Raw genomic sequence first — 13,127 nt, forward strand, 5'->3', positions numbered from 1 at the left:
TTTTTTAATGTTAAGCAATTTCAATGTATGTATAATCAAAATAGTAAAAAGGTCTAGTTAATAATGTAAGACAATTAGTTATGAAATATTTTTATTTTGCTATTCCCAATTGTTTATAATAAATTCGTTGTTGGATAGCGTAATGCAAAGCAAATGAAATGTTATAAATATACGCATTTTCCGAGTGGTGATTAAAGCTGGACTGACAATCACCGTGTGTACAGTCAAAGAGATTATTTTTATTGCGTTTTTTATATAATAATGATGAATCACAACGTATTATGCGAGTGACATTTTACTTATGTTATCATTTCATATCATTTTCCTTAAATGTAGCCAATTTTCCATCGCGAGCGGAGCGGGCCCATTAAGGACTACGTTAAATTACGCAAGAGTAGACTCTATGCTTGTATTTCCTCCTATAAATAGTCGGGCGGAGAGTATAGAGCGCGCAGAAGGAATTGAAATGTTAAAAAAAAACGCTCAGTCCTAGGGATCGTACAGAAGTATGTAATTACAAAAAACAAAAGTCGATTATTTGTCGATAGAAATTTAAACCAATTTAATTTAAAGGAAGTGCGTTCCGTCTAAGCATTACTGTTCATTTCTCTCTAGCGGTGAAAGCTGGAATTGACGCTTAATCGACAATTTCAATATAACTATTTGTATAATGTTTAATCTTTTAGGTAAAATTTTGTTTTATTTGTGTGGTTAATTTTGTTAAAGTGCGTTCTAGTTTTTACTTTAAATAATAAAATACTGTAAACAAAGTGAAAATTATTGTCCAAAATAATTAATGTCTATTCTTATTTATATATTTATACTCAAAACTATATAAAACACATTAGAAGAGTTTACGGAATAAAAAAGTACTCTTTTTTTAATAGAGAAAAAAATATTAGAATATAGAATAGGATACATTGATATTTTGTTAAAATTTCAAAGGTTACAAGGTAAAAAAAAGGTATAAGTAAAAAATATGATATAATTTTCTAAATTATTTATTCCCTCTATCATTCTTCCTTTTTTTGATAATCTTATTTTACCTTAGCTCTATGTACAGTGTATAAATTAAAGTATTAATAGTATATTTTACAGTAACTACTATTGTACAGTTCGCTTTCAAATGAAAGACTTGACTACTTATGCGCTTTCAACTATGAAAGATCCAATAGGAATCCAGGACAATGTAACAAGACTGAATATTACAAAACGAAAATAACAATTTTGATAATCATGGTAACATTGATTTGGAACGATTCGATACAAAAAAAATTATCTCAATAATCGATTAACAACACCAAGTACCAAACGGTAATAATTAAATAATAGGAAGAAGTGCCGCCATCACACCGTCAATTACAACAACGAATAAATTAGTTTAAATTAAATAAAAAAATGGCACAAACCAAACGATCTTATTCGGTACTAGGTGATGCGAATAATTGATCGATACAGATAACAAATACATTTTCACATAATACGCCGAATACAATCACGATTTAACCAAAAAAAAATACATAATATATATAACTCTGATGGAAGCAACTGAACGCTGTCAAAAGACACTTTTGCAACGTAATGGCAAATAAGTAATCGCTAAATAATCGGTGGAGATCACAATTACATGATATATAAATTTCTCATATAAATACAAAATATACACCTACGTAGTACTAACTAGCAAGTTAGCTGATTGATCAAACGATTGGCTTTACAATTTAAAAGCCCAGAGCTCGAAGCGAAGTGGCACAACTCATAAAATGATACAAAACGCTACAAATATTGCGATACGTCCACAATAGACGTAGCTTGAACTTTAAATGTAGTAAAGTAATTATACCAAGATCACGTTTGATAAGTAAGATATTAAAAATTAGATTTTAAAAACGCGAGTTACGCCACTTTGCCGACATTTAAACAAGATGGAAAGCTCGATAACACAAAACGCGATATCAGTCTCACTAACTGTCATTACGAACTTACAACTATACCACAGCTCGACGCCATCATAAAGTTCTTCTAGTTTATTTGTATATAAATAAATGCGAGGAGGCGGTCCGGCCGCCGCTCGCCATCACTAATTACAATCTCCGTGGAGAGCTATTTGGCTTGGGATTTACGGAGTGTCCGAACACCCGCAAGCTTAGCCATCCATTAACTACATCACACGAATTTTATGATTTGTTTGACCCATTGCCACAATTTTACACTTAGAAATTATTAAGTTACAACAGCAGTTCCGAAATGATGTTTGTATATTATAAATGTTATTTCCTCCTGTCTTCCTTCAACGTGTGACGTAATTTATGAATGACCTCTTATTAGGCCTTCGGGAGTGACCCAACAGTAGTGACTCCTCGCGAGTGACCTAGTGACTCGGGAGGACCGATGCCAGCACCGGTCTAGTCATCATCTACCTCTAAAGGTATATCTGGTACTAATCGGTCGTGGGTAGTAGCTGCTCGCGGCGGTAGTTCGTTCCGAGGGTCTCTCGCAAGCCACGGGTGGCGGAGGACATCTTGTGCGCTCAGACGCTCGCAGGCCTCACGACGCAACAACGACCGTATGAGGCACTTCCCTCGGGACGACAAACACTCAGGAACAACGAAGTAACCACGAGATATTTTGGCAAAGAGCGATGCGTGCTCCGAGTCGTTAAAAGGATACCTGGAAACAAGAAAAAGAGGGTCAATAATACTGTCGTTAAGTATATATCATGTTGAGTTGGTGACAAAACGAAAGTCCGGTCTTAATTGGATATTTCAATCTTTTTTGTCAAAATCTGCACTCCTAAATTATTAGGCCATAAAAGTCAAGATGGTTATCAATATTTAAAAGTAAGATACATTCATTATAGCACAATAGACGTAACCCAAATCATTAGTTTTTCAAAGCAAAGTCAAAATTAATGAGGGCCGATTGTCATTTGAGCAGATGCGCGAAACAAAAACTCAGGTAAAGGAACCCTTCCGGCGACAGGTGAAGCGACGCGATTGCGGCGAAATCCCGAATTTTGAATTTAAATTACTGGCGCGGCTCGAAAAAGGTAGAAAACAAAGGATCGCGAACGGCAGGTGCATGGAGCTTGTTTCGGGAACAACGTCTTCGCCACATGACCGAGGCAGGTGCGGCGAAGATTTCAATACTACGAGTATATGTGGGTGATATAATTGCTAGCCGTTGGCGCGTAACGGACGACAGGTGATCATCCCTCGCCCAACGGTCGCTTCGACCCAACTTCTCTAAAACGGTAAGTCCCACGCCTAGCAGGTGAAGACGCCCACCGCGCCACTCTACTGCAATACGTGTTATTTATTCACTTAAGCACAACTAACCTAATTTGAGGCATTAATGTATGCGCAAAATGTAAGGTGGTTTGTGACCGTTTATTTTATAATTTACTGGTGTGCGTGGGAAACATTGTGGTATTTAGTTTGAAGATTTGAATATTTAGTACACACCTTCCAACGAGCATGGTGTAGAGTATTACTCCGAGCGACCACATGTCGGCGGCGCGGCCGGAGTACGTCCGATGGGCCCTCAGTATCTCCGGCGACACGTACGCGGGACACCCTCTCTTGTCTTGCAGGAGATCTTCCTCGGGGTCGTCTAACACCACCGCATCTTCCAACGACTCGAGCTTTAGCGTCGTCCTAAAACAAAAGAGACATATATTTAATAAAACATTCGTTAGTCCTGTTTTATATTCATATCACAAAGTATGGTTACATGGACGGGTCAACCCGTTATATTAACGGGTCAACTGCATCAGACGTGCATCGACCGGTGACCCAAATAAGTTGCGAATATAAGTTGATAGTGATACAACATCGCTCGATATAATATAATTTGGGGCACTCGCCCGTAATGAATCCCTTTGTGCGAGATCCTTTGACTGGCTACTATTAACGGTTCGCGCGTACAACTAATTAGCGAAGCAGCGCACGTTAAAGCGGAAAGCTCGCGATCATTGCAAAATAATTTTCTCATTCAAGGATTTCTGATCGTGGGACCGTAATGTCACGTAAATAATTACATGGCGCACCATAAAGCTGTTCGATGACGCAATAGGTTTTGTTTCATCACATCACGGGCTTTGGGCGCACTGCGACCTCGTATTTCACAGCCGCCGCATCGTTTCGAAATGCATTAAATGCAGAGTTCGAAACAGTACACTGTTTTGTATGATTATGAATAATGTAGAAATGAAACGGGCACGGACTTCGACTCACTTCGAATGTAAGCTGGACGAAACACTCGCTCCCAGGGGAGTGTTATTGAACTACTAATATTTACACAGTTGAATGTATAATGCCTTCCGTTCACAATGATTCCTGCCATCGACTTTAAAGTAATATGAGAAGGAAAAAAAGTATCAATAAAATTGTAGACGTGTAAATACTAGGTATTAAGGCAAGGCAGGTGCATATGAACAGCCACAGAGCAGTCTACTGCTGCGCCGCATTTGATGCACGCGATATTTTAAGCGTCCTAATAATAGCCAGCGGGGAAACGGTATGTTGAGTGATTTTTGGGAAGGGTCTCAGTTATTTCCGTCGAGACTACTATTAAGGATTTCTGATAGCCCAATTGGTAGTGAAGAAACGCGTGAATTCCGAAAGCTGCAATAAACATCAGGTTTGCTTAAAGCGTGGTTACAAAACTTGCAGGTTGCGGTCTCTAGTGCTTGACAAATAGTGCGCGAGTCACTGGCGCTGACGTAGGCCCCCTCGCACAACCGCGGAACGGAGGCTAGCGTGATTAACATAACGCAACACTGATAATTTGAGAAGCGAGATATAAGGAGATAGTGATTTATGAGCCACATACATATTTATTAATCGATCGTGACAATATCGTACGCCGCTCTAACTAAAGGTTACCCTCGTTATTGACTTTCGCAATCGGTTTAGAAGCGTGTCGCTCGTAATGTTTATATTTGTCGAAATATGCATATTTGGTAAAATAATGTTTATTACTTTCAACGATGGACGGCGCGTGTGCTCGATATTGTAACCCTAGGCGACAGATGGGTGACGTCACTTCCCTTTTTGGGCAGTGAGCGGAGAAGGAGTCCTCGTATCCGTTTTAGACTGTTGCGCAATGATCCTAATTAAATCCCTTACAGCAAGGCTAAATAAAGTGCGATGTCTACAGTTGCAATCGATTCGTATTTCGCAACGTGTAAATAAGTTACACGGTGTCGTAAGCCGGTCGGAAGGTTGGCCGGATTTCCGAGCGTGTTCCGAGAGGTGCGGGCGCGGGCGAGTGGCCTCGAAGGATTCTCGGTTGCGGACGAGGGACCGCGAAAGGACACCACCGACACCGCGCTAGACCTGCTCTACCTGCCTCCGCTTGCGAGGTCGCCCGACTACTTGACCATGTCAATTAGCATAGGATCATTTGTATAAATAATATTTAAAAATTTAATATTTATGTAAATATATGATGTACATACATATATAATATCACTACTAAATTATTTTTACTATGTTCAAATAATAACATTTCAAATTAGTTACCTAATAATCAAATTATTTTTAATTGCGGTCGTGATGACTTTAAGCATAAGCGTATTACCACAACGTAAACTTGCTTTATTGAGTCACGTATGAATCGCAATAATATTAACTAATAAGTGTTTCGTTTGACTTATGACCAACGTTCCTGCGTGCTCTGCAACTCGCTTTTGCCTTGGGCGATGTGACCTAGGCAGAAGCCGTCTTAATAAATCTATTTTAATGAAAACTCATATGGTATAGTACATATGTAGGTATGTAGTGTGGGAGATCGCCCACAATTAGCGGGATGCGCCGGCGCAAGTTTCGCAATGACCGCCATTGCTCAACTCAACCCTGACAGTTTCGTAATAAACAATGGCAGCCGCGGCACAGATGCAGCACACACGCATGCACTTCCTGCTCGACTTTATATCGCTATGACGGGCGCTTGCGCAACGATGGCTAACGCTTTGTGCGCGACGATACACAAAACCGTCCCGATGCGTCGAACACGCTTCTTGCGAAACTCTACACTTAATAGCTCCGTCAGCAGTTCATAATTCGTCCGCTCTTCGTACTGATATTTCTGTGCCCTACGACGATAGTTAGTCATAGGTTTTCGTAACCCGCATTGTAGGAGCATGTGGTGTCGCAAGCGCGTTGCCACACAGCGCGGAGAAGCCGGGATAAGTTGGGAAACCATCCAGACTGCCCAATTACACACGGCCGCGCGCATTGTGCAATCCTACGCGTTCCCACTGCTTCACTGCCTCACTCGCATGCCTCGTACGTCGTTACTTTCTATTGTATATACTATTACCACGTCTTTTCACTTTATAATTAATAATTTATCTTTAACGGTTTACGTGAACAGCTCAATTTAATTGTAGTGAAAATATATTTAGCTATCAAATCGTGCAATTTGACATTCCCATAGAACTCAAAATAAATATTGTTTTGTGATAAGCTCCACGTTCAATATCGAGTACAGCATTTAGGTCTCCGCAACCGCACAGGCTGCGGCGTGGTTCGCTTTATCGGAGCCTCGATAACGCAAGGCGTAAGTTTTGAAACCAAGCGTTGGGCTGCTTGCGAAAACGCTAATGTGAACATCGGTTGCAAAATTGTTTTAGTTTTAAAATCGAATGCACCGTCGATGTGCTGGCGAGCGACGTCAGCTGATGACATTTACCAAAGTAAGCAGATCATGTGGCTTTCTATCGGTGTAATGCAGGCCGTAGTTGGCAGGCGGGCGGCGTCCGCTCTCGGGACGCGTGTCACAACTGAACAACTGACAATGGGTTATGAGGCGTTGCGATATGGCGTGTTGCAAGCCCGGGCGGCGGTCCAACGCGCCGAAATAGTCCCGTGTTGCAATTCCGGGGACCGCGGAACGGGCGTCACTCCAGGCCGTTGCGCAAATGTTACCATCCACGAATCTATGCTTCATACGTTTAAGCGACGGTCGTCGACCTCGCCTGTATTACGCGACAATTGCGCAACGAAGAAAGCGCCCCGTATTCGCCCGTAAAGAGATTCCAACTCTCATTGATCTCCCTCCAATCTCGAATTGTTGCAATTACACCGTTACGTGGTCGCGAGTGTTAATTCCGGTGAGCGGACGACTTTCTAGCTCGGGGTCGGTGTACGAGGCGGTGTGTCGCAACAATTTCTCCGGCATCGCGAACGAAGAAAGCGCGACCTCTGGGTTTTGCAATCGCGCGGTCGCACGAAGAAAGAGGTATTGCCGTGGAAAGCGTTTATAAACATTTGGAAAGACTTAATAGAATTAGAATTGTTTAGGATAATCTCTAGAGAACTACAATAACAATTTTAATATACAGACGGACTTTGGTATTTCGTATGTAGGCACTTACGCAAGCTTCGATAAACGTTCGACTGCATGTCACCACGCGTGAATTACTTCCGTTCATTGACTCCTTCTGATATATCTATGTTTTACTGTTATCCGTGTTGAAATACTTTCTCTGACCCACTAAACGTAACTTTGTAGACACACATTTCTTCGCGGAAACGTCTATTGTATACTACGAGTATATATCTTATAATGAGCTCTAAGGATTATATCAAAACTAAGCATATACAACTAATGACCCGTTTCACATTATCACATAATTCCTCTAGTCGGTAGTAATTCTGTCGTTCGTGATGTTACGCGAAGAAATTGCGTCGGTAATAGTACACCAGTTTTAGTATTCTCTTTCATAACACACTGTTACGTTCGAACTTTGAGTTGTGAAATTCACAGAAAGTAAAAAGCTGATGCTCCCACATCATGAAGGAGTACATGCATCTATAACGACTGATTACTCGTTGCAAAAAGTGTTAATACTCGTGTGACAGCGATACTCCACAGAGATAAGTTTCGCATCACCTCCAGCGTACAGTCACTATGGGGTTAATTATGTTCCAATCATAACCACCTACGCTTTAGGAGTGGACCCGAGCGGGGCACCTGGCGACAGGTGCGCGTGCGCAGCGCTCTCGATTGTGGAGGTCGTAACGAGAATACCATAATGGGCAGCTGTACGCATTTGTCGCTCGACAGATGCGGTCTAGATCGGCTGATAAATAAAAGAGTAAATCCACATCCGCGAGCGCCTGAGCAGTTTCCGCCGCGGCTCACACGCAGCCGGAATGGACGATTGTTCCGCCCTGCAGTCGCTTCCGCCTCATTATTTTGAGTCGGAAACGAGAAACATTCAAGACGTATGTTCACCTTCCTCATTGCGTGGCGTGTAATACGAGGTGATTTGCAAATTTGCAGTGAGCAACGGAATTAGAACGATAATAAATCATTAAAGCTAGTTGCAGATTTCGAAGCAACAGCTTGCGATATGTAACGAGCGTGGTTGCGGACTGACTAATTCCTTAAATTGCTGTTGGGTTACACTGTACTAGGGTTAATTTTATTAAGCAACTTCGTCTATATTTGTTCTCGGTGGGCACTGCCAAATGATGTACGCCACTAGTGACTGTCATTTTGGATCTGGTCGAGAGCATGTCTAATTTGACGATGTTCAAAATAATGAAACAATGAGTGTTGCGGATGATTAATATGCGGGGGGCCAAGGTGGTTCGTGTCACGGCGTCTTTGAGTAATCCTTCTACATTTTGTAACGGCAGATTTGCAAAACGGCCTGCTTGTGCTCGAGCGTTGTATATACGAGTAGCTCCTTGCGCTCTATTTCATAATGTTTGCACAAGGCGAGACAATCGAGCGTTTGTCTCTTATGGTAGGTGCGCCGGTCGGGGCACACCCTTAAACATTACATTAATATACTCGTTTATATAAATTACTTTTATTTCGATGAAATTCTTAATGTTATTGAATTCGCTGATAAAAATAATTTATGAAGTTGATTTGGCAGCGTAATGTGACAAGCGCGATTGTGTGCCTCGTTTACATTTCAATATGTGCAATACTGTAAAACAATACCGATTTACTCAGATGTAAATACAAAAAGCTTCGGGATGACGAAGGCGTTTCGAAAACGCAAAATAAGCGATGTTGCGATTTCGCCTTACGAAATTACATTTGCCTCGCGGTTGCAGAACGCGTGGGACGACAAATAGGTTTAATCTCTCTCGGTTTGTAATACTCTAACATATTCATTACTACGCATATTAGATCATATTAAATGTATCGAGCTTACTTATATTAGGTATGTAGCTGATATCGCAATATCATCATTTCACCAATATCTTATCAGGGCTCTAAAAAATTTCACCGGTTATTTATTTGTATGGTATCACGATATGATAACCAAATATTTTGTAATGATGACGGACGGGTAAGTAATGTTTGCTGAAGCTACACAGCCCATGTTCATCATCATTCTTTCCTTATCACTGATAGTTGCGAAAATATTATGTGTTTCTATGGTGGGTACTACAGTCTGTAGGTACTCTGTAGTACTTACAGGTATTCAGATGGTAATATTGGGCTAGTAATGGCGGGGCAGTGCGTGAGTGCATAAATTAAATTATTTATAGTCTCTAGACTGGAACAACTAGGACCAAGACGAGTTTCGATAGCTATAATACTATGCGGTACTGAGCTCATAATATTCGCTGTAACTAGTGTTTTTACAAAATTACAAAACGACTAAGCAGGTGTTGTTGCGAATGTGTTACGTGCATACTGCAAATATGTTTTAAGTCTTTTTTTTAATACAGCGACATTTATGTTTAGCATACTTATATAACTTATTTCCAAATAAAAAAAAACATTATATTATATTATGAAGTGTTTCTTGATAAAATAGGTAGTACGATAAAAATCATGGACCTCATGGGGAGGGACAATCGCTTTGTAGTACGAGAAACAAGTACATTCGACCCCAATGACGTCGGTGCTCCACTCGCGGCGATAAGACACGACTTTACTACGTCCGGTGCTCACAACTAACTGCTACGCGATATATAAACTACATTTCTATTTTACAAGTCATAACCAAATTGAAAGAGTGCTTCAAGCGCTCAATGTAATGAAAACTTCAACGTAAGATATCTTATAAAGTAAATAACATTTACTTCTAGTTTCAAGAAGTAACTTTAGTGCAAAATCTAAAACTAAGGAAAATTTATTCTATGCAGAGCAAACAACGATACACGAAATGGTTGAGGAATAAACAATTTAAGTTTGTAAATAAACATGTTACAGTGAATCAAAACAAAATAAATTCCGCGATACGCTAACCCGTTTATACAGTTAGCTCGCTGAAACGCGGAAATACAAGGACCGGGTTTCGAACGGGTTCCTTTATTGGTTTTCCGCAAAATATGCTGTATAATGAGCCAACCTATATCATTTAATAAAAATATTTTTAAATATATATCTTAGAGACATAAGGGCCGTGTGTCGAATCCACCAATTAACTCTATACCCATAATCTTCTTTAGAAGGTATACGAACTATTTCAAAATATTTACTTCGCTTTCCTCATAGTTCTTACTAATATACATATTGATATCTCGCACGTCGACTCATCGATAACACATAAACATTTTTATGAGTTTGTAATATACGCTATAACGACTAGGCATGGTTCGATCAAAACAAGAAAGTTCATAGGCCCCACGTTAAAGAATTCCAAGCACCGTACGATTGTGTGAATCGAGAACGTGAAACGAATACGAGTTGATCGCGAGTGATAAATAAACAGTGGGATTTGAACAATGCCCTTTGCATTGTGCTGATGCAGATAAGACCGCTGCCCTGATAAGCTTCGTATCACGAGGAATGTTCGCGACCAGCGCATGTAGAACACGAGCCAGCGGTACTTTCTCGTGTACCGTTCGGAGAAATGATATTCAGATACCAATATCGATAATTAAATCGATAGTATAGTTACTTATTATGGCACAATATTAATTACTGCGCAGTTATTATTCAACGCTGACATATCGTACGGTCAAGATGAGATCATAAAGGATCAATGTTCCACAGATGCCAAACCAATGATCGTCTCGGCGGTTTAAGGAGAGGCGGTCTTCGAACTCGGCCATTCACCTCGCGAATACTTTTTTCACTGTACGCACTGACGTAATTTGGAAAGTGCGGAAATGGTAATTCTAAGAGCAAGATGCGAATCATTATATCACTATCTCGGGCATCTCGGGCGCGGGGGAGGCGAGGGAGGCGCGGCGCGGAGGGTCAGTGAACTTGCAAAACTTCACCTGTCATAGTCGAGGGGAGCGAAACAATGAATGTGATGCAACGAAGAAAGCGCACGAATAATTGATCGGAACGACTGTGGTTACGCAGGCGTTCTCTACTCCTGGATGAGGTGGCCAATTCTATTTTGTAATTAGTACCACAATACGAATGCGGCACTCGGCACAGCGGTGCAGTGGTGGTGGTGGTGGTGGTGGTGTTTGCGCAAGCTGCGGCGGAAGAGAGTGCGCACAAAACGGCACATTGCCGTGATGCAATAAAGAAAGTGCGGAACCGAAGTAGGTTTTCTATCGCGGTGAATGTACGCGGCCATTAGCTGTGGCTGTGTATCACTCGAGTCGGCGTCGGCTAAGGCTTAGCGGGCTAGCGGCGCGTCGGCCGACGACCCCGCGCTCTCGCGTGGCTCATATATTTCGCACTCAGCTCTCGTATGATATAATAGCCCGCGTGGAATCGACAGCATCTAGAAAAGGGAGGTACTCCATCGTCGCTCGTGTTACATCAAGCTGCCGGGATCGCAACAACGTTAGGTAACGTGTGTTGTCACTCGTTTGTTGCAATTATACGACTGATGTAATGCGAACTGAGGTAAAATATAAATTGTATTTGTTTGTAGATATATCAGAAAGGGGTAAAAAAAACAAGTTTAGAGTTTAGGTTCCGTCAAGTGCAGCATACGGACGGCGGGCGCGGAGCGGACGCGAGCGGCGCGTTGACAATGAATCGCAAGCACCGCTGTACTTGACCCAGTATCTGAGCCGTCACGCCTGCCCGCTGCCACTGCCGTGAACGGATGATACATGAAACCCCATATCTTACTATAGTTTTCTTTATGTTAAAATACTACTTAAACGACAAAAACATTTTGACATTTAAATGACAACAAAATAATAGGCGACTCTCGAGAGGCATTCACTTTTTCACATCGTAACTCATGAAACACTCCGCTGCAACACAAAGGCTGCTTATGACAGCTCTGACATTGGCATATTGGCTGACTAGGCCACGGTAAAAAACATCTTTGGCACGAACGCGTGACTGCGTTTACGTCAATCAAAGAATAACTCGATAAAGCGTCAACGCTATATTTCATAACGCGATGATATCATTGTTTTTGTATGCGCTCTTTATATTCTTATTGTTTTTTTTTTAATTGTATTATAAAATTATCTATGTGTTGAAATTTCTTCATACACACGCCGACCTGCAAGCAGACTGCGATAACAATACCTAAAGGTTACTATACTTTTTAAGATATATTATAATTGTATTATTTATTATGCTACCTTGTACAATAATTTTTTAAGTTAAAATATAAAAAAGATTAGCTGCCAGTATAGTACCAACATAAGTGACAAAATTAAAAAATATAATGGTTGCAGCGCTCGCGGCGTCCGGTGTCGGCGTGTAATAATCCAAGTGGGTTAAGGTTCCATCAAGGATTTGTTGCGGCAAAACTCCGCTCCAAAAGCGAGTGCTAGTTACTGTGAGTGCACGATTCGGTTCCGCTGCATTTGCCCATTGCCTTCTACAATTGGGGGGGTTTAGTCCACCAGGTAACGGCGACGAGCTGTCTGCTAATGGTTTGTGTTGAATGAATTTGAATGGATTTCTCTTTTAAGTACACTTTTATGACCATTTAGAAATGTCACATTTCATTCACCTGCCAATAACAATTAGTATAATAAATACAAAAGGGACGTTATTTAATTAGCGTCCAGGGAACAAAAGTAACACGATCGTTGCTACGCCTTTGTCCCGGCACTCAAGACGAAGCACAAAGGAGTCGTCCTCTGAGAGGCCTTTGAAACTAGCAAGTACCGAAAATTGAGCGCAAAACAAACAGGTTAATAAGTTTCAAAACGATCCAGATGTATTACAAAAGCGGTAGCACACCGTTTGGCAACACACGGCCGATTGTT

General features: G+C 41.1%; 1 protein-coding gene across 2 annotated transcripts in view; it reads right to left on the reverse strand.

The window, feature by feature from the left end:
- Window positions 1-985: 985 nt before the first annotated feature.
- The window catches only part of LOC146541648 (tribbles homolog 2-like), a 34,461-nt gene continuing 22,319 nt past the window's right edge, over window positions 986-13,127 (reverse strand). For both annotated transcript variants that reach the window (XM_085190774.1, XM_085190771.1), the window contains exons 4-5: window positions 3,465-3,656; window positions 986-2,670 (exon numbers count right to left, since the gene is read on the reverse strand). In XM_085190774.1, the coding sequence (XP_085046900.1) occupies window positions 2,406-2,670; window positions 3,465-3,656 (457 nt within the window). In that variant the 3' untranslated portion in view covers window positions 986-2,405. The remainder of the gene's footprint in view (window positions 2,671-3,464; window positions 3,657-13,127) is intronic.

This window comes from Heliconius melpomene, chromosome 1 (genome assembly GCF_056956725.1).
Source record: "Heliconius melpomene rosina isolate 202511_hmr_F chromosome 1, ASM5695672v1, whole genome shotgun sequence".
In the NCBI taxonomy this organism is placed as follows: domain Eukaryota; kingdom Metazoa; phylum Arthropoda; class Insecta; order Lepidoptera; family Nymphalidae; genus Heliconius; species Heliconius melpomene.